General features: G+C 45.1%; 1 protein-coding gene across 1 annotated transcript in view; it reads left to right on the top strand.

The window, feature by feature from the left end:
- Nucleotides 1–22180, top strand: part of LOC107289573 (heparan sulfate glucosamine 3-O-sulfotransferase 3B1-like) — a 56990-nt gene that overhangs the window by 5564 nt on the left and 29246 nt on the right. The window contains exons 3-5 of the mRNA XM_015818355.2: nt 6204–6278; nt 7653–7676; nt 14236–14727. Coding sequence (XP_015673841.2) covers nt 6204–6278; nt 7653–7676; nt 14236–14727 — 591 coding nt within the window. The remainder of the gene's footprint in view (nt 1–6203; nt 6279–7652; nt 7677–14235; nt 14728–22180) is intronic.

The raw sequence follows: 22180 nt of genomic DNA, 5'->3' as shown, positions 1-22180 counted from the left end.
TCAGTATAGCTGATCAATAAAGATCAAATCATTTGTAATGCAATCTTTCATGCAGAAGACATTCATGATGACATCCTACATGCACTGATCTGAATCCAGCAGCCTGTTATTTCTAAAGAAACAACACATAAGAGTCAGCTCTAAGCTTCTGTCTTATGCTTTGCTTTATCATATGGCGGGAATTCTGTTACAGGGAATAGAAATCAGGGAACATACAATGGAGCTTAAAGAACCATATTTTAGCTTTGCATGTTGGCAAATCTACCCTGAGTGTTAGTTTATGGTTCTGCATATCTTTTAAAAGTGCAGAATGGGTGAATTCCCTGAACTATGGCTTCATTTAGACTGACCTTCCAAAAATGTAGTCCTAATTGTATACACCCCAAAGTAAGGCTGAAATTCTGAAATATGAAAGCACTGGAACTGGAGAAAGTACACATGAGTCTTGGAAAGAACATCAGTTTAACATACACAAGTACTCCATGTTAAATTCACAAAAAGTTTTGTTCCTTTCTCTTTCTAGACTGCAAAAAATCATGCACTTGAACTCAAGAAATATAAATAGTAAGAAAGATGATTTATTTTATTTGTTCACATGCACAGCCTCCCATTTTCTCCTTGCCCTCAACCACAATTGTTCTCTGTGTCTCCTCCTGTTCTGCAGAGCTGTTCTAAATATTCCTACCTTTTGATTCTCTAACCCTCCCCTCAGGCAGCATCCACACTCCATCCATCTCACTAAAAACTTTCTTTGACATTCGGCCCACATTTCTTTCTTCCCTCCATTCTGTCACATCACTCCTACTCATCTCTCCTTGGAACACTTGAAAATGCTCCTTCCCATTCAAGCCAAATGGGCTGTGAGCCAGCAAAAAGAAGGATTAAAACTTTCCAGCGGGTCAGGAGGGAGGGGGGGAGTCTAATGGCTTCCAGTTTCTCGAAGAGGAGATGGAACTGTGAGATGTTTATGGTGAAGCGGAAGAACATGTCCCCTCTTAAATCAACCAGTGAAAACCAGTTAAGGACTAATATGAAAATGATCTTCTTTGGCCGGACATGGCCACAGCTCAAAATAAACCTAGGGTTAATTTGCGCATGACAGCCACAATGAGGAAAAAGCCGCAATTGTTCCTCAAGGTGCCTGATGCAACCACAAGGTCAGCAGAAAAGGCTAAAGAGACACCATTGTACTACAGCTATCAAAGTAAAAGTCATCCTTTCTACACGATAATCAAGGCAAAAATGAAGCAACTACTCTGTACTATAGCATCCTCCAGAGGACCTACATCACTCAAGGGCCTGATTCATACACTAAGCTAGAATGTGCTTGATTTGGTGTTTTTTGTGTGTGTTATTGCTACATGCTCAATAAAATCTACACTAGTTTTAAAAATTATTGACTAGCATTAGATGTGTTTTCAATCGGTATTTTCATCACTTAACACAGCCACATTCAAAATTTATAATGGATGGTTGTGGGGAAAAAGACTTCTTGATCATTATGCAGAATGCTATTAACAAAGGTAGGATAGTTTTCTGCAATTTGGTGCAATCTAAAGCAACGGACTGCAACTTCCATCATTCTGAGCCAGCCAGTCCCCATGGAAGAAAAGGGACCGGCAACAGATCAGACAGACATACTCTTGCATATTTCACCGTCTTTGAGTTTTATGGCTATCAAAACATTAATTTGGAAAGATAATAGTTGTGTATGGAAAATTGATAAACAGCTCCCTTGCCAGATAGCTACATGCTTATTACCTAGTTAGTGTCTTGTATATGAACACTTTCAAAGATGTGACATGCCACCATATGAAGTTGTGTTCCAAGTCTAAAAAATTAGCCTTCCTAGCTCTATATCTTCTACAAGAGCGGCCCCCAACCCTTTGGGCACCAGGGACTGGTTCCGTGGAGAGAAGTTGTTCCGTGGACCAGAGGGGATGTGATTTTGTGTACTGCCTGCATCCCACAGATAGGGCTTTGCTTGTTTGCGCGGCTGGTTTCTGGCATGCTGTAGACCAGTGCTGGTCCATGGACCGGGGGTTGGGAACCCCTGTTCTACAAGAATTGATGTTGTGTAAGAAGTTCAGCCAAAAATCATTTCTAAATTAGCTGTGCCACTGGCTAATTTGTGCTCAGAAATGAAGCCATCTAATGGCAATACGTACTGAAGAGGTGCCACACAAGACGTACTGCTGCTGCTGGGAAGAAAAGGGGTGTTTGGGGGGGGTGTCATGTTAAAAAAAATACATGGCACAAATTCCCATCCTCATGCACATACAAAGAGATGGGGGTTCAGTCATGGTCATGCCTGCCTCTTTGATTTTGTTCCTTACTTCCTAAGGATGCCTCCAAGGAGTGTGATCTCTATTCCCTGATATTTTTTTCTCTCCCTGTTTAGTTTAGAATTGGAAGAATTGAAGAATTTTACCCCTTAATCCTATATTCCTAAGAGAGTTTCTTCAGAGTAATGGAACATGGGCCAAATGGTTATAAATACCCCAAGGGTATAGGTATAGTCTAGGCGAAACCTGGCTTAATGCCAGTTGTTGCAAGAGGGATCTTGGAGTCCTAATAGACAATCACTTAAATATGAGCCAACAGCGTATAGCAGCATAGAAAAGGGCCAATGCAATCCTAGAATGCATTAATAGAAGGATAGAATCAACATCATGTGAAGTTCTAGTACTGCTCTATAAAGCCTTAGTAAGACCACACTTTTCTGGTTACCACAATACAAAAAAGATGTTGAGACTCTGAAAAGAGTGCAGAGACGAACAACAAAGATGATTAGAGGGCTGGAGGCTAAAACGTTCAAAGAACGTTTACAGGAATTGGGTAGGTCTAGTCCAGGGGTAGGCAACCTTAGCTCTTTTATGACTCGTGGACTTCAACTCCCAGGAATTCTGGGAGTCATAAAAGAAACAAGGTTGCCTACCCCTGGTCTAGTCTAATGAAAAGAAGGACTGGGGGGGACGTGATAGCACTGTTCCAATATTTGAGGATCTCCTACAAAGATGAGGGGGTCAAACTATTTTCCAAAGTAGCAAGAGGCAAGACAAGAATAAATGGTTAGAAACTAACCAAGGAGAGAAGTGACCTAGAACTAAGGAGAAACTTCCTAACAGTGAGAGCAATTAACTAATAGAGTAGTTTGCCTTCAGAAGTTGTGGGTGCCCCATCACTGATGGCTTTCAAAAAGAGACTGGACAACCATTTGCCTGAAATAATATAGGATCTCCTGCTCAAGCAGGGGTTTGGACTGGAAGACCTCTGAGGTCCCTCCCAACTCTATATTCTATGTTCTAAGTGCCACCATAATTGAAGTCATTTCAAGTCTATCCATTCAGCAATATCTTTTTGGGACCACTGCTGCTCAGAGATTGGATGCTCCTCCAGAGAGCTGCCTCAGGAGCACATTAGAAAAGGGAGTAGCAAAGCTCTTGAGGGTATCCACTCCATGGTTTGCTTTGAAGGACCTCTCTTAAGAACGAAGCAGTCAGTCATTCTGACAACCAGTGTCAGGGAGAAAACCAGCCAGCAATGGAGTGGATTTGATGGAGATGGCTCTGCCATATTTGACACCAGGTTTCTTCATGAGAGACCCAGACTTATTGATGAAGGACTGCACTCTGAAAACTGGATAATCCAGTGAGATATAGAAACCACTATTAAGTAAAATGACAAAACTTGAGAAAGGAAATCAGACTGATTTGCAGGCAATAAAAGTAGTCCTTAGAAGTGTTCTTTTAGTGACTGTTCAAAGTTACAACAGCACTGAAAAAAAGCGACTTATGACCATTTTTCACACGACAACCACAATGAGGAGAAAGCCACAATGGTCACCCGTATGAACATTGTAGCATTCCCATTCTCACATGAGCAGAATTCAGATGCTTGGCAACTGGTTCATATTTGTGATGGCTGCAGGATCCTGGGTGTGTGTGTGTGTCACGTGATCCCCTTTTGCAACCTTCTGACAAGCAAAGTCAATGGGGAAGCCACATTCGCTTAACAACCATGTTGCTAAGTTAACAACTGCAATGATTCATTTAACAACTGTGGCAAGAAAGGTCATAAAATGGGGCAAAACCCACTTAACAAATGTCTCACTTAGCAACATAAATTTAGGGATCAATTGTGGTTGTAAGTGGAGGACTACCTGAAGTATTAATGCCTACAATGTTTTACTTGGATGGATTTTAAGGAAATAAAAAAGAGGTTAGCTATATAAGCTGACGTGACTCAGATAATTGATTCGAATCAAATCCTGCAAGAAGGGCCACTCCCTGTCAGACAAACCCCCCCCCCCACCTAGGAGATTTAATCCTCTCCATCTCTTTTCCCTTATTGGCCCAAAACTGGGATGACATGTAAACTACGTTTTCCAGGAAAGAACTGGAAATGAATGAAAAATTCAACAAAGGATAACAACTGTGTAGAGAAAAAAGGTGCCCTGGGCTTTATTTCTTATAGGAAACACATGAAGGGTGAATGACAGATTGCATCCTGAAATTACCTTGGTTCACAAAGTGCAGAATTGTTTTTTACTACTCTAGGTTAACGAATTGATAGTCTGTACACATCTTTGTTCATAACCAAAATTCTACTATCTTCTCCAAGACCATATTCCCAACTGTAGACTTAAATTACTTTAATCTATGTTTTGGATAAGAACTCTGCATTTTTGCAAAGAAACTACAAGTAAGTCCATGAAATTTCTGGAGTTGAATTTCTTTTACATCTGCTTTGGCATCGCACTAGACTTTTGATAAAATCCAGTTATATGCATCTCGGTCTAGCCCCTGAATGAACATTTTAAAATTCATATGTTCTTTATTTTATCACTGGAGATTTAGAAATAGCCAAAAATTTTTTTAAAAAAAACAACCTTTGATTCATTTATTGACTTTTCATCTACTGCTGATAGGTGTGATTTTGCTTGTGGTATCTGATTTTATAGCACAGAAGTTGCCATCATCTTAAAATCATTACAGTATGTCAGCATACATGCCAGAGAGGTTTATAATAGCAAACTGAAGGTAGTGATTATTAAACTGATTTCCTTAACAGCAGAAACTTCTGTATAGATTTGCTAGATCAGTGATGGCAAACCTTTTTGAGACTGAGTGCCCCAAAACTGCCTCGCCCCCGGCCCGGCCCCACCTCTCCTGCCCTCAGGGCCACCCACCGCTTCCACGGCCCGCCACAGCAGATCACCCAGGCAGCCCAGCAGCGTTGTGGTGGCCATGCTCTCTGTCTGCGCCCCACAGCATCATCTGCATGCGATGGGGCACGAGGGCGGAGTCTTGTCCTCACTGCCCGGCTGCCATGTCCTTGGCTGCACTGCTCTGCGCAGGCTGCGCCCGGGGCGACTCTCCTCCGGGGAAGCTGTTGGTAAAGAGGGGGCCACGGGGGTGGCGGGGGTGGGTCACAGCATGCGTGTATGCGTGCCCACAGAGAGGACTCTGAGTGCTGCCTTTGGCACACGTGCCATAGGTTCGCCACCACTGTGCTAGATCATTCCATTTGGTGTCTGGGTGTCAATTCCTGGTTTAAATGCTCCTTCTATCAGAGGAAGAGCACATAGCACGTAGGAAAATACATAAAGAAATACACTTGGTTAGATCTGTCTCCCTGATAAGTTTCTTTTTTAATTTAGTTAGGAAGGAACTTAACATGGCAAACATATATAATACTTCTTCCTCCTCCTATTATCCACACAACAACAACCCTCTGAGGTAGATTGGGTTGAGAGTGACTGGTCCAAGTAATCCAACTGGCTTGTATGCTTAAAGCTGGACTAGAACCTACATTCTTCTGGTTTCTAGGCCAGCACCTTCACTCCCACACGAAACTGACTCTAACGTTTCCCAGTCAACTCCCGGAATAAAGCTGCAGGAAGAAATGTACATATCACAGCCCACTGTTTGTGAAGTGACTAACTAAAAGTGAGCAACTCAACCCTACTCAGAATGGGACAACTCGCCACACAGCCCAGCCACCGTGGCCAATTCACCACAGTCAACTTGCGGCGGAACAATTTGCCACAGGACAACTGGCTGTGGGACAACTCAACAATTCAGTTTAATTATTTGAAATAGTTAAAAAAATATTTTAATTTTTGTCACTCACATTTCACTTTGTCCCTCCTTTGGCACCCTTTCTTTAATGATTCTATTCCACTATTTCCTCAATATTAGTGTAACTCTGGCCCCGCAGCGAGTCGTCCCCAGTGAGCTGGCCATGGCGGATTGTCCTGTGGCTAGCTGGCTGTGGTGAGTTGTGTTAGACCAGTGGTTCTCAACCTTTTTAATGCCGCGACCCCAACCGGTCGTAAGTCAAGGACTAAACCGGTCATAAGTCGAGGACTAAACCAGTCGTAAGTCGAGGACTACCCAACCAGTCGTAAGTCGAGGACCTTCCCTGCCCGGGAGCGCCGCGCATGTGTAGTTCCGCCCCCTGCGCCGGCCGAGGCTGGCAAGCGGCAGAGACGGAGCAAGCCGACCACCAGCTGGCCCAGCCCAAGGGAGGTAAGGCACCCACCGGAAAAGGGGGAAAAAAATGGCGGACAAAAAAAATGGCGGACAGCCTTGCTTGGCGACCCCCGTGAAATGGTCGATCGACCCCAAATGGGGTCCCGACCCACAGGTTGAGAACCACTGTGTTAGACCCATCCTACTATGAGAGAGCATGCAGCTTTCTAGGGTACAAAGGTTAAATGTTTATGGTTACTGAAGTGTGCACTATACTGTTGGCCCTACAAAAATGCCTGGAAATGTCTCAGGTAAGCCAAGTGGACTTACCAGTTCACAATCTGTATAATATCAAGAAGTGAGAAGGAGGATTTACTTGGGAATGGTGAGCTTTCCTCAATGAGTCATGCCTGAGGAACAGAGAGCATCCAGATCCACATTCTCCTTCCAATATGCTCCTTAGTTTGATGTTCTCCTCCCCTCTTTCCCCACCCCCATACGGAATTAACATGATGGTCCTGGAACGAATTTCCTTTGATGTTTGCACCAATTGAGAAACCAGGTGAGGAGGAGAAAAAGGGAGTGGAGGCCCAAATGAAAGGATTTTTTTAAAATGTGTCTGCTGCCAAGAAATTGCACCTGTAGTCTGACTTCAAACATAACCTTCCTTTCCCCTCCATACGTTAAGAGTTTGGCTTCCCAGCTGAAAGAGTTCTAAGATTCATCATCAGGCAAATTTGCTGGTTTGGACACATCAGATGCCATTTCCTATAAAATTACAGCATTTTTAATAGCATGACCCAGCTGTCATTGTGTTGATTTTTTTTTTTTTTAAAAGGCCTTGTTGCAGTTACCATAACAATCGCATAAGTCTAGAAAATGCAATAAATCACTCCTAAGGATGGTCTTTTAACAGTTGTTTGGGAAGCATTTAGTGAGGGTTGCTGTTTATGCAAAAAGCAGAGCGGTGCCTGGCTGAATCATGAGCGTCTTTGAGCTATGGCTGAATGGCTGCATGCCTGTGATGCTATGGCTGCTACAAACCATTGGCGTGGAAATGCCCACAGACCTGGCTTCAGTAAAAGCGAGGAACTCCTATTTCTGGTGACTTTGTGGGTATGGGCATGTAATTTTCAGGGAGTAATAGGGAACTGGTTAGCATTGCCTTTTTCTCAGGCTTCCCCCCCCCCCCCCGCCTCCAGTTTAGACAACAACCTAGAGGTTTCCTAGTGGCCTCCCATCCAACAGTAACTATGACCGAACCTATTTAACTGTTTCGGATCAGCCAGGCTAGGTGCCAATCCAGCTAGGGCAGGGGTAGGCAACCTTGGCTCTTGTATGACTCGTGGACTTCAACTCCCAGAATTCCTGAGCCAGCATGGCTGGCTCAGGAATTCTGGGAGTTGAAGTCCACGAGTCATAAAAGAGCCAAGGTTGCCTACCCCTGAGCTAAGGAGTCCCCAGTGCCGGCCATTTCTGCCCAATCTACTCCCACCGGGAGGTTTTCGGAGCGGAATTGGGAGGCAAGGCCTCGGCTGTTCGCACCGATTTGGGAGAGGCGTCGTGGGCGCCTCCAGAGCCAAAAGGCTGCACGGCACAGACTAGTGCAGGGGTAGGCAACCTTGGCTCTTTTATGACTCGTGGACTTCAACTCCCAGAATTCCTGAGCCAGCATGGCTCAGCTTGGAAACCTCCCTTTTCCCTCAGCGTGGCTGGCTCAGGAATTCTGGGAGTTGAAGTCCAGGAGTCATAAAAGAGCCAAGGTTGCCTACCCCTGGACTAGTGGATCCGAGTCACCCTCAGTCAACTCCGAGCCTGAGTCAGCCGGCCGGGCGCGGACGGCGGGGTCGGAGCGCGCCTCCGAAGAACGCCAAAGCAGGTGCCCAGCGGCGTCCACTGATTTCGCTCCGCGCAGGATCCGCTCAGCCGAGTTTGCCCGGCAGCCTCGCTCGGCGTGCAAGCGCTTGGCCTGCCCCGGGGCTTTCGGGTTCACGCGGACCTGCTGGGCTCCGGAGCAATTCTGGGCATCCCTGGGAGAGGCCGCCTTGGATTCCCACGCCTTGCATGGGAAGTGGGTGGGTGGGTGGGTGTGAGAGAGAGAGGGGGGGGGGCGCAGATTTGGACCGAGGACATTCTCCCCCCCCCTCCTCGCCTTGAACTCCTCCCGGCTCCGACAGGATCTGAAGAGTCCCGTTCCTTTGGGGGCCACTGAATCCTTGCGGGGGTCTCCGTTTTGATGAAGGCGGAGGAGGATTATTGGCAGGTTCTCGAGACGCCGAGGGCCGGCCATTCAATACAAATCCCTTCCACCCTGCGAAAGGAAGGGGCGGGGGTGGTGGTGGTGGTGGGAGGGGGGCTTGAGGGGGGAGAAAAAGGCATTCTAAGCAGGCTCGTGGGATTTTGAGAAAAGAAGAAGAAAAGAAGCGGTGGGTGGAAAGGCGATCTACCCGTCCGATCGCCCTGGACTGAGGCCGGTGGGGCTGAAGTGAAGGCAGGCAGGGCGGCCGCGAACGTGTAACGAAGGAACACCTTAGGGGCATCTTGAGAATGCGAGTGAAATTGAGCGGAAGATTGATGGGCCTTCTTTGGGAGGGGAGCGAGGAGGAAAGAATAGAGCATTCTTCTCTCCACTTCCTGTGAGGTTGGTTCTCGTTGCTTCCCCGAATCGAAACCGTTCCAGTGGCACTTCGGAGGGACTCCGTGCGCGCTTCTTCCAAGAGGATCTCTGTTCACAATTAACAGCTTTGTCGACGACATCCGCAACTTCCCCCCCCGCGGCCAAGTCTGAGGGATCCGGGAGAATTTTATCCTCCTCCACTTCCTTGCCGCGAAGAGAGAGTGCGGAAAAAGGGAAAGCTTTTATTTCCTGTAATGTTGTGGGTTGCGCAATCAAGAAAACCTCCCCTCCACCTCTCCCCCCCCCGAGCGTGCAGTTATATAGATCTTTCTTCACACACACACACACACACACACACACACACACACACACACACACACACACACACACACACACACACACACACACACATATGTTTTGCATAGTGAAATGTTAACAGCCAGCTTAGAAAGACGCGCCAGAATGGGACTTGTATTCACTTCGACTCCAGCCTCCTGCCCTGAAAAAATAATTTTAATGTAGGCTTTTCTGAACCAAAACTGATGACCTAGTACACTAGTCATCAAGAAGATTTGCACCCGACCCACAGTTTTCATATAAACAAGGGCAGAACACGGACAGCCCCCCCCCCCCCCCACACACCTCCTTTGCCCAGCATTGGTGGCCAAGAGTTTAACTGCGCGCCTTCGCAATTTGGCTGCGGAGTCTTTTAGATCCCGCGCTCCGAAGTCGAAGGAGAAAAGCCCGAGTGGTCTGCACACTTAGATAGCCTGCGAGAAAACTTTTCTTCTGCCCTCTACGGTTTGCTGGGGGATGTGTGTGTGTGTCAAAGTCTCAGTGAAGTGAACGGGACCCTTCCGATTAAAAATCCACTCCTAACGTCCCAAAGTTCATTCAGCCTAAGAACACAATTTATGACAGGCGGAGGGGGGGGAGGGGAGGGGAGGGAAGGGGTGGAAGTCTTCTTGTTGCCCTTGTCAACCACAACCAAGACCGAGAAACTTTCCGTGGTCTGCTCCAATTCATCTCGACGAGTTCGAGAGCCAGCTCCCAATCTAACCCTGCCCGAGCAAAAAGGACAAACAAACTCTGGAGCGGGGAGGGCAAAGTTTCTCTCTCTCTCTCTCTCTCTCTCTCTCTCTCTCTCTCTCTCTCTCTCTTACTCTTCGGCTTTTTTTTTTTTAATTTTTGTCTCTCTTTTAAACTCCTGGCTGTTTGCTCAAATCGGAGCGCCCAGCCAGCGCAATCCGTTAGGCGGCGTGCCCTCCTGGGCAGGAGGGAATCGGGAATCGGAACGGCTTCCTTCGACTTCACAGATTTATTCCCGGCAGAAGTCGCTCAAAGGCCCGCGATCCGTCGAAGGCAGACCGGACGCTGGGATTACTCCCGAGGAAACAGAGTAAAGATGGGATTGTCGGCGACCTCTTCGGATTTTCGACTAAGTGCCGCGTAGTTCAGGATCCGAATCGCGTGCCCTCGGGAAGTCAACCCGATTTAGCTCCGTTGAGTTGTGTTTTTTTTTTTAAACTCAAAAAAAAGAAAAAAGAAAGAAAGAAAAGAAAGCGAGAAGAAGTCGCTGAGAGCTCCTAAAGGTTTATTTCAACTAACGGAAGCTTAACCAACCTCAGTTTCATGTTGGGTCGAATTAAGAAAGAGGCCAAAAATAATCCGAATCTCAATCTGTCACAGGGGTAATTAATTTCCAGGGACAAAGACAGAAGGAAAACAACGCCCGTGTCCCTCTTTCTCCTTTCCCTTTTCCTATGCTATGAAAAATGACATTTCCCGAGGTTTAAGGGTTTTGGAGTGGTTAGATCCGACATTCCAGAGCATTTAGACTATGTACAACAAAGGGAAACAATTTTAAATAAAGTATTCTTTAATCTTAGAAAAGCTTTAGTTTCCTAATACTTGTGTATTTAATTTACAAACAATAAGCTTTCCACCCTTCGTTTTTAAAAACAATTCCAGGACTGCCAGTTACTCCAACAATGCACTTAAAACAAGAATGGGTGGCAATATTAACAAGCGGGGACCGATTTAACACATTTTTCATCTTCTTCTTTCGCAATATTTCGGGACTCCCTTCGACCTCCACACACCCAGCAGCGCGCATCCGGTTCGCACGCAAATAACATTTCTTTCGCAAGAATAATTGATGGCGTCCCATTTTAAGCAGCTCCTTCATGGATCATTAGTCCGAGGCTGACTTGCAAAGAGGGAATCGGGACCTCGGTTCGAATTCAGGCTCGCAGGAAATCCTTCAGTGCCTCAGATAACACCTGGCGTGTAAACGCGCTATTCAGAACAAAATCTCAAGCCTTTTAGCGCAGTATGCCGAAAATGCCTTGGAGTTTCCCTTCTGTAAGGGGAGGGGTAGAGTGGGGGCAGGACGCTTTTACACGACGTCGGTGCGTTTCTTATTCAGTGCTTTATTTGCTAACAGTAGACCCGATTGAGCCACGGGCCTTTTCCTGCACTTTTATGACACTTCTTCTCTTTCACTTCCAAATCCGTTTTATTTTATTTAACTGTCCCCACCTGTGAAGCGCCTCGCCTGTGATACTGGAGACAAATTGGCTGCCTCTCGCGCTTTAGCTTGACTTCACTTGACCCAAAAAACCAAGGTTTTATAGCATTTTAACGCGTCAATCCAGCCGCAGGGGCGACGAAAAGACCTGATACCCTTGTGACACTCGAGGACAGACCTGGTACCCTTGTGACACTAGAATAGCCGGATAAATCCGGTACCGAAGAAATGGCCTCTACAAACTTTCAGCCCGGCTTTTAGCAAAGTTAGCTGAGCTCGGGAGAACCGAACGGAACTTCTTGAGTGACGACTCAAGGCCAAGAGACCTTAGGTCTCTTTTAGCGGACCAGGTTTACTGTTTACTGGCCTCTACTGTATAAATATATATATATTTTTCAGCGGAAGAAACTCTCTTCTCTATTTGGGACGATGCACTTCTCTACAAAATGCGTGGGGAAAAAAAACCCTATCTCAATACCAGAAAATGCTGAATTAATTAAATTAATACAAAATGGGAATCAGAGGCAAAGGAAAAGGGGACCTTTTCCCAGATTCCAAAGCAACTGCCAGAATGTCGATAGGGAGGAGAAAATAATAATTTTGTCTGGCCTGCGACAAAAGAGAGATGAGGTAGAAGAGGAGGAAGAGGAGAAATGTGAGGTGAAATGTGAGACATTCAGGTTTGGGGACTGGGGAATTCAGGAGAATCGGGGAGGGGCAGATAAGATTCGGAAGCATCAAATCGCCTTCCCCCCCCCCACCATGTCGGGGCGGATCAGGCCCAGCTTATGCCTCTTGTCTGTGGGTTGGGGGGCCCAAACGAACGCCTCCTAAATTATCTGGGAGAATAGCCAGAGCTCCAAGAGGTGGGAGCAGAGCAGGCCTTACAGGGGAGACAAGAGGAAGAGAAGAACTACCGGGGGGGGGGGCTGTTGTGGAGACCAGGGTAGCGGGTGGTAGGGCTTCCTGGAGTGAAGGAAGGCTCAGGATCTCAGAGATCCTAGTCTCTTCCAGTCTAACCTTGACCTTAAAGAAGCTCCTACTGAACCTTTTTGAACCTGGCTACTCAGAAGTCGATGGGTGGATTCTACTTCTGAGCAGTCAGAGGGATATACAGACCTTAAGCTGTCCCCTCTGGCTGAGCAACTTAGAAACGTTTGTCTTCCTTCCTCCCTTTTTCCAGCAAGGAGGCGGGAACTCTGAGCCTACCAAATTCCAACCATCGAGTCTGTGAAAAAATGAGTGCTGGGGGGAGCGGGGGGGGGGGGGAAAGAAGGAAGTCTCCATAGGTGGTGCGGCCAAGACTATATGCGGCTCCAGAGGAAGCCTAACATACGGCGCTACTCTTGAGATGGGGCGAGGCTCCTCCAATTACATGGAAGACAAGGTCTAGCCCTGAAAATGTAAAGGTCCCAGCCGTCCCAATGAAAGGGATGCTTTGGAACCTCCGATATCAACACTAACTTCGTAACTAAGAAAACGGCCGTTTGCTAAAATACCCTAATTACTTCGACTTAGCCAAACATACTGGGCTAAGATAAAGATAACCACTGGGATCCAGATGCCTGGGAACACGGTCGTCGAGAGCCCCCGAGTTATTCCTAAGTCGCTGCAGCCTTAATGCCAAAGCAGGAACGAGCTCAGCGTGACTCTTTTGCTCACCATCGCGGGGGACTGTAAATTTCGGGCCAAAAGCGGTCCCGCGCGACAACCTAGGTTCAACCTAGGTTCAATATTTTGTGGGAACAACCGCCACGATGCGTGTGTGTGCGCGCGTGGGTGTGGGTGTGTGGACGCGCCTATATGCTAATAAAGGGCTAACGCAGGGCTCAGTCCTCGCTTCGCAAAGGAAGAGCGCTTCCCGGCCAGTTGACGGGGGGGGGGGTAAAGCCTCTTCTCACCCCGCTCCCATCCTACCCCGCCCTTGCACGGTTCATTTTGGCCACTGCACAGTTGTGCTTTCCCACGTGGCGCCATCCAGTCAAAGAAGCGGCTTTGCTCGCGGCCTCAAGACCGCCGCCTTCAACAGAACCTGGAGGAGCCAGGTCGACTTCAAGCAGGATCCCCGAATAAGCAGCAGCAGCAGCGGAGGAAAAGAGCGAAGGCGCCGGCACCGCAGCGCGGCCTCCACCGGCGAAGCCTCAATAGCCTCCTGGCCTCGCAGCTCCGTAACCTTTTCGCCTCCCCGGCTCTTTAACGGCTCATTAGCCAATAAGAATGGCTAATCGCCTCCCGCAGTCCTCCGCTCCCCGCCCTACGGGGGGAGACCCGGCTCGCCATTGGCTGCTTTTGATCAACACAAGGGGGGGCTAATTACCATGCGGCGGGCTGCTCTTATAGGCTCCGAAGGGTGCCAGTCAGGCGCGCCTGTTCTCCGCCCTCCTAAGCTCCAGCCTGGCCGGCAAAGGCGCCTCGGTGCGGCAGCCACTCGTCGGCTCGGAGCTGGGCGGCGAAGGGGCGAGCGATGCTGCGCGGCTGACCCGTGCCGGCCGGGCCCCCACGCACCATGCTCCCGGGGTTACCGCCCGCGGGCTGCTGCCTATGGGCCAGCTGCGCCTGATCGGCGGCCGTCTCCCCGATGCTCCCGGCCCCCCTGCCTCGTCGCCGCTGCTCCCGCCGGGGCGAAGGAGGTGGTGGCTGCTTCTCCTCTTCATCATGCTCGCCTTGTGGCTTTGCATGGTCTACTCTTGCGTCGCCGGATCGTGCGCCTCGGCCACGCCGGGGCTGGTGCTGCTGGGCTCTTCGCCCTCTGCTCGGAAGGCGCCCGGTCCGGAACTCGGCCAGCTGCTGCTACCACCATCCCGGACGGCCAAGATCCAGCTGAGAGCGGATCCGGAGAACGACGAAGACGAAGACGACGAAGAGTTGGGGGGCGGCAGCAACAACAACAACAACGGAGTGGCCCCGGATTCCCCCAGCTTCCTTTCCAGTTTCCTGAATGGCTCTGGGACGAAGCGGCTACCCCAGGCAGTGATAATCGGCGTGAAGAAGGGTGGGACTCGGGCGTTGCTCGAGTTCCTGCGGGTCCACCCGGACGTGCGGGCGGTGGGCGCCGAGCCTCACTTTTTTGACCGCAACTACGAGCGAGGACTCACCTGGTACAGGTATGCCCGACTTGGGAGATAGGGCGTCCCATCCCGCTTTCATTGAAATTAGCACCGTCGGTGGGGGGGGGGGGAAGAGTGAACCCTATCTAAAGACGGGGATCTCTTGCCGTTTTCGGCCCCATCGGCTTCCCCCTTGCTCCCGGACGTAGAATCGAGTTGGAGCTGCGGCGTGGAACCCCGAAGCGCGACGTGTCGATTAACTTTCTGCCTTAATAGCATAGAGCGGTCTGTTCTTTTTCCTTTGAAAAAGTCCGAGTTAAGAAAGCGCCTTCTCCTTTCCTTTCCCCGCGCTCCTCCCAGATAATTGCTACTAGCTTGGTCGCGAGAGTGCTTTTAGTGGCCAGGGGCTACTCTTTCAAAAAAAGGACCTTCCCTTCGCCCGTGAATTGCTCCATCCCTGCGCCTTCCTCTTAAATTAGCCCCCGAAAGGCCCCGTTACCCCGTGGAGTCTCGAATGAAAGTCTATGAACGCCGGCTCTTTTTTGCAATCTACTCTCCCTATTTTAACTCCGCTTTCCTGAGAGAGAAAGAGAGAGAGAAAGAGAAAGAGAGATGGTTTTAAACGCACCTAGGAGGAGGAGAAAATATTTGGAAGAGGTTGGTATCAGTTGGCAGGGAGGGGAGGAAATCAACTGCTTCCTCCTCTGAGCAGAAGTGTTCTTATCTGCGGAAGAAAGAAGGAAAGAAAAGAAAAAGGGAAAGGAAAAGGGAAAAAGAAAGACTCTAACGGAATCCCGAAGTCGCCCTTTGGGGTCCGTTTCTTAAACGAAGCGTCGCCAAAGGACTTGCCCGTTTGTGGTGCTGGGTAGCAATTAAGGGTCCCTCCTGTAACGCTCGAGATGGGAACTCGCAGGGCCCAGGACCATTCCCCAAGACGCGTCGAGGGAGCGGGATGGTGGTGGTGGCGGAGGGGGGGCGGCAGAAAATCCCCTCTCCCTTTTGCACATCGCGGACCAATGAAGAAGGTGGCAGATCAAAGCGGCGCTTCTCCCGCTTTTCTCCACCTCAAACGGCCCTAGGGCTGCTTCCCGGGGTGGAGGAGACAAACGCCTCCGGTGCGCAGTAAACTCTGCTGGGCGGAAGGAAGCACTGCAAGCTCTGGGGCTGCGCTTCGGCTTCCGCGCTCTTAGCTGGGGAATTCAGGCGGTCCTCCGTTATCCAGGCCCGAAGAAAGCTTAAGGCACCTTCAGGCCCGCCCCAAACCTTAACTTCGAAGGAGCCCCCCCCCGGCGTCCGCTCGAGGGTTTGCCGACCGAGACGCGTTTTAAAATCGGGAACTTCTCTAGTGGGGGGGGAGAGGAATGCCGTGAAATCGGGAATGAGGGAAATGTCCCTTATCTTTACTCCTCTGAATGTGACTTAAAGGCAACCGAACGAGAAATCGCTGCAGCGGACACGAGGTCGGGATCAGTTTCCAACCTACAAATCTCTGGCTCCAGCTGGTCTGCTTCCTGGCCCTTTTTTAAATCTTTGCTCCCTCGGTTCTTTCTCTTGCCTGGTTGGTTTACAGGTTGATCTGTGGCCCTTTCTCCTCGCCTTTTCACCTCTTTTTCAACTTCGTTTCCAAACCAAAGGCAACTTTATGAGAAGGAAAGGTTAGCATCCCAACCGCACATGAACAGATATTTAAATCTTCAGTTGTGTGTGATCCTGTGTTCCTTTGAGAGGAAAGGAGCTCGACCACCAAGTCGAAAATGGAGATGTGTGAATGATATAGGATAGGTGATGGGAGAGAAGAAGGGAGGTAGAAAGTTGGAAGCACTAACTAAAATGTACTTGGCAGTTTTGCTGAAAAAAGTTAAGCAAAACTTGTCTCTCATCTTCTGAGGCAAATAAGCTTTTTGAGCGTGGAAGCATAGGGGATGTGAACTGCAGTGCATCAAAAATCCATAGGCCTAAGACTATGGAGTATGTACAACAGGTTGCAGGAATATATAAAAGAAAGTAAATCATATTCTCTAAAAGTGGCTGGATTTATATGGTGGCTGTGATTTAAATAAAGTTTAATGCTTCAATTAAAAGTGGTTTAATTTTGTATTCCTTGACCTGTCCCTAAGATCTAATTTGTATTCCTCCTTATTTACACTCCCCACCACCACCACCCTTTGCACTTCTTTCAGAAAAAGTATGGAGAGAAAAATCAATTGAGAATTTTCTACTCTGTTTCATATTATGTGAACATCACCGAACTGATGGTTTTTTATCAACGTTTGGTTTGTATGTTTAATTTTTTGGGGATTAAAACATCTCAAAGGAAGTAGGAGCTTGGCTAAAAAAAAAATCTAGGAGCACTCACTGCTTTGAAAAGTTATGACAAATGGCACTAACTAATTGTTGCAGTAGACTTTCTTTATTGGAGGGTTTGTTTTTCAGTGTTTTACAGAGCCTGCTATCAAGAACATTTAAAAAGGAACAAAACTAAATCCTAAAAAAGAATTAAATTAAATTAAAAACCGAATTGCCAAATGCTCTCTTTGTTTCTGAGGATTTGTGATGGATTTATGGCTTATTTGATAAAATTGCTCAGACATTTTGGGGGGGTCCGTTTCCCCCCCCATAGATTTGTTCTGCTGCCGACTTTCCTGGCTCTGCCCTTTTGTCATATAGTACTTGGTGATTGTGTGAGTTTGTGTGGATGTCCTTAGTGGAGTCTGGGAGGCAGAGATCCCTGGCTTTCCCCAGATGGAAGAGACAAGTAAAGGAAGACAGTTTTTAAAAGATCCTCCTCAACCTGCCACTGATGAACAGAGCTGTCAGGAAGACAAGAAACGTTAGTTATTACTGCAAGATGAGCTAAGAAAAGTTTCCAAGTAATTTAGGAGTTTGGGGATGTGGATGAAAAAAAATGTGCCTTTACAGCTTTTCTCAGCACATTAACCCTAGGTTTTCTAACCATTGGGGATAAAATGAAACCTGAGCATTGCTTCCATTCTAATATGGCCTTGTAATCAGAAGTTTAGGTTTGGATATATTGTGTTGCTCAGATTATGTCATGAGAGAAGTGTCGAATGCCCAACCTGTAGCTGGGAAATATGGCCCGGGTTTGTTTTGCATATGGCTCAGGGTTTGCCTTCCAATAACAGGAAATTCATAGCAATGATTAAAACCCCCTTGAACTCAGGTTTCAAAGGTTTTCTAAAAATGTGCATTGTTCATTTTTATGTAACTCTTAACGTAGTCTATGAAATTGCAGCCAGATGAAAAACTACATTGGGAGGCATAACGGTTTTACTTAGAAAGGTGCCTTGGTGCCTTGTTGTATACTTTGGTTAAGAAAAAGATATGAACTGTGTTGATTAAGGAGATCTGATGGCAGACTAATTGTTGCGGAACTTGAAAAGATGGGAGTTGTTATTCAATATGGTGGACAAATAAAGCAAAATGGAATTAACTGAAAAAAGCTGCTGTACTAGGCTGGTAGTTTTACCATTGGCATTATAATACATGCGCATACAGTATATCTCACTTCCTCTCCCCTGCCAATATGTTGCTCATTATGCATTTCTATTCTCAGTCCAAGAGAATAATAGTGTTGCCATTTTCATATGAAAAATTGATGTTCTTTTTTTAAACTATTTTTTCTTATTGCTACCTTGTTCAAAGAGAGCATTCCATATTCTGAAAGCAGTAAGAGGTCTTGATATGCTTTATCCAAACTTAATTTTTATTAAATTATTGCTTGCTTGAAGAAAGTTATCCTAAACTTGTAACATGCTGAAATATATTGCAGGCGTTTATTTAATTGACCAGGAATATAACAGTTTCCTAATCAAGTACCAGTGAACAAACACTTTCTTACCTTATGTTATGCTTCTCCAAACAAGGTTAAGGTGAAATAATAAGTTTCTGGATGTGTAAGATCAGTTTCTTGAGTTAAGTAAGCCCATGAAAACTATTTAAAAACACAACAAACTGAGAAAGGTATTCTGAAGAAGGAAGTAAAAATAATAAAATAATAATGGGAAAAATAAGTGGTTATAAACTGACAAAAAAAGCTGCCTGCATAAAGACAAACTGCAAACAAGAATATTTTAATCCAGTATTTATCCACTTATCTGGCAATTTATGAGCAGCACAACTACATTCCTTTAGTTGTAATATAATTGGCTTTTTGAAGACTTTAAATACTCATGAAGTTGACTCCTGTTCGGAACTGTAGCACCAACATAACAACTGAAAACTGAAGCACTTCATTTCAATTATGTGCAATAATTGTTCATAGATAATTTTTATGAGCTCTTCAATTCCAGGGTTAAGACATTTTTTAATCAGTTAAACTTACAGTTCTACACAGACTTCATTTAGAGTAGCCTTCAGTTGAGGTCAGTAGAACAAACATCTGATTAGATATGTGTGTGAATGTGAAATTAGGCTATGATTTAGAAATGGAAGCTTTGGGATGAAATAGATACAGAGCAATCCAAAAGGGATAATGTTAATTGTCAGATTAATGATTTTGGCTATAAAACACTTAATTTAAATGTTGAGATAAATTCTGTGTGTACTCTCATATAAGGAACAGAGCTGATGGCATTTAAAGGGCAATCAATAGTTTAATTTACTGGTGTCAGTAATGCTTTCATAAAGTTTCCTTCCCCTTCAACAATCAAAGAATTGAAATAATCTTACAATGAAAACCCCATGCGTGTCTATTTTAAAAAGTCTACCAGCATGGTGTGGGATTTCTAAGTGAATATGAAGGTTTGCAGCCTTAAAATGCCATATTAAGGATGATTTTTTTTCTGTTTTCCTCTGCCCTGCCAATTCCACTTCAGAGTTGGCTATATTTCATGCAATATAGCAAGTTAATCATGGTAGAACCCTTGAAGTTATTAGTAACTATTGATTTATTTGGTGACTCTAAATGACTGATTTTTACTAGAGTAAGAGCAAACACTTTGTCTTTTATGTCTTTTAATGAATTACGTTTTAGCATTTAGACATGATTGTTCAAATGTAATATTAAGACATTGTAACCATGGTTTATCTAGGAAAGAGAAACTGCAGTGGTGATCCTGTTTTCTATGAATCAGAACTTTTCCAAATGGGTGGTTCTGAACAGATCTTCCATCAAAGACAAGTTTGGGTTGTGCGATAATTTTCATTGCTTCTTTTGATGTGATCATCTTAGATCCAGTTAGAGTTTTGCTCCAGGGAATGTTGCCCTGAAACAAGCCGATGCGGAGAATGGCCATAATGTGTGTTTCTAATTTTCATTTATATTACTGCTTTTTCTATATCCCTTCAGCTTTTGAATTCTGAAACCATCCTGAAGAAAATACTGCCTCTGGGAAAAATTGAAACCAGAGAGGGGTGTGTCTGTTTGGCTTATTTAGGATTGCTAGCAATGTTAACTGTTTCTAGATGTACCCTCTAAGAAAATACATCTGTTTACATTACCTGTAAAATTGCCTGTGTTTTCTACTTATCTTGATATTTTATTTGCTTCTAGGGAGACATTAAAAAACATAGTTTAGGAAAAAGACTGCAAACGTGAACAGTTTTGGAATGATCTGGTGATCTCAATTTCAACAACAGCTTAATCTTTGCTGAGAAAAACATGCTGAAAATATAGTTGAATAATTCTGCATAAATGGGAGTCTTCTATGTTATGAAGAAAGGAATTCAGAACTTGTTGCCTGCATCTAGTTTCATCACTTTGCATTATAGCAGTTTGGAAAGGGAAATCTAAAGAATTGTCATGGTTTGTTAAGGCAGACAATGTTAAAGCATCTTGAGAGTTCTGCATTAAATTAGCTGCTTGAACTAGACTGTAAAATGGCTGATCAGTCCTTCTGGATAAGAAATAGGAGGAAAAACTAATTGCAGATAGGATCCCTAACCCCCAATGAGTGGAATAAGTCAATATTTAAGAGCACTCTTTGCTTTAGGGCTGGCATAGCCTGTTCTAGTTCAATCACCCTTGTTCAGTTTAAGTGATTCATTAAAATAAAATGCTTCTTTCTAATTAATGTATCTAATCTATTATTCTAAGGCGAATTCAGCAAATATGCAAGCAGTTTTTCCTCCTGGAAGGAAAAATAGTTTTGTGAAACTAGTAATTATACAATTGCATGGTTCAGACTCTAAGGAAGAGCTATTAAAAGATCACAGGGGAAAAAAAAAGAAATACTATTGAAATAAGTACAGTGCTGCAGTTTATATGGGCAGCACACAAGAGATCTGCATAATATGGTTTCAAAGCAACTTGCCTGAAACTCTTGCAGCCCAATCCAAAAATTTTAAATTTATATGACTGGGAAGTAAGTTCCATTGAGCAGAAATTGATAGGTTTAGGATTGCAGACACGTGGCGTAAAATGTTGGCATCTTTACTCAGAAATAGGTCCCACTATGGGAATATGCCAAAATAAGCACAGATAGGAAAATCTAGCCACCTAATTCAACAGTCTGCTCGGTGCTTCAGAGCTTTAATTAAAACCAGCTCATGCCTGCTGGAGTCAGTAGTACTGTGCAACTTGAGTTTTAAAATTTATGTATAGCCATTTTGAATATTTGGCACTGAAAGGCATTCTGGCTGTTTAGGAACTTTAAAACCTGCATGCCAAAGTTAGAAGCAATATTATAACTCTGTCTAGTGGCATTTATATCAGAGAACTAAAGTCTGACCCTTGAGTAATTGTATGGAAAGAAAAAATTATAGAACTTGATGCATTATTGTTTGAATAGATATTCTGTTTGTAAAAATCCTTAAACCACATAGTTAACTGCTAAATGGTTGCGCCTTACTTTATTTTAACTACTGTATAAGCATAGTTAAAAAAAAATCCAACAAAATTTCAAGAGAAATGGGACAGAAAAATGTTTTCATTGATAAAATCTCCTTAGATTGTATATCCCAAACTTGGAATAATGTTCTTTAAGTTAAGTTTTATAAGTGAACAGAATAAACCAAAAGGCAGAAGCAAGTGTATAAAAATATACATCTTAGACTTTTATTTACTAGCAATAATTATTTAGTGATGTATAAACTAAGTTCCTGGTTTAAGGATGATCTGTAATTAAGAAGAGAGCCTTTTGTGGCAAAATTTGAGTTAAATACACAATGGTTCAAGTTCATTACCCAATACTACTTATATTACAATATACGAATAGTATTATGCAATAATACTGTTCCAGCCTACGTACAAATGTGACTTAAGAACAGATCTTGGGAATGGAACTTGACTATCTATACTGCAAAAGAAGATCTTTTATTGGATTGAACATAGATCTGCAAAATATGAGAACCAATGCAGTTTTGCTTGCAATAATGACAGTTTGCATTATCCAACTCCAAATGTTCAAGTGAACACTACTAAAGATCTATGGAAATTTTTTTTCTAACTTAACCTTTTTCTTCAGTACCTTTAAATGGAAATATTTTCCATAGTATTTTTTAAAAAGATAGACAGTAAAGGAGAAAAAAGTAAGTAGGCGCAAATCCCTAA

Source organism: Protobothrops mucrosquamatus, unplaced genomic scaffold, assembly GCF_001527695.2.
Source record: "Protobothrops mucrosquamatus isolate PMUCROS unplaced genomic scaffold, P.Mucros_1.0 scaffold724, whole genome shotgun sequence".
Classification (NCBI taxonomy): Eukaryota; Metazoa; Chordata; class Lepidosauria; order Squamata; family Viperidae; genus Protobothrops; species Protobothrops mucrosquamatus.
This window is presented reverse-complemented; position numbering and strand designations above follow the sequence as displayed.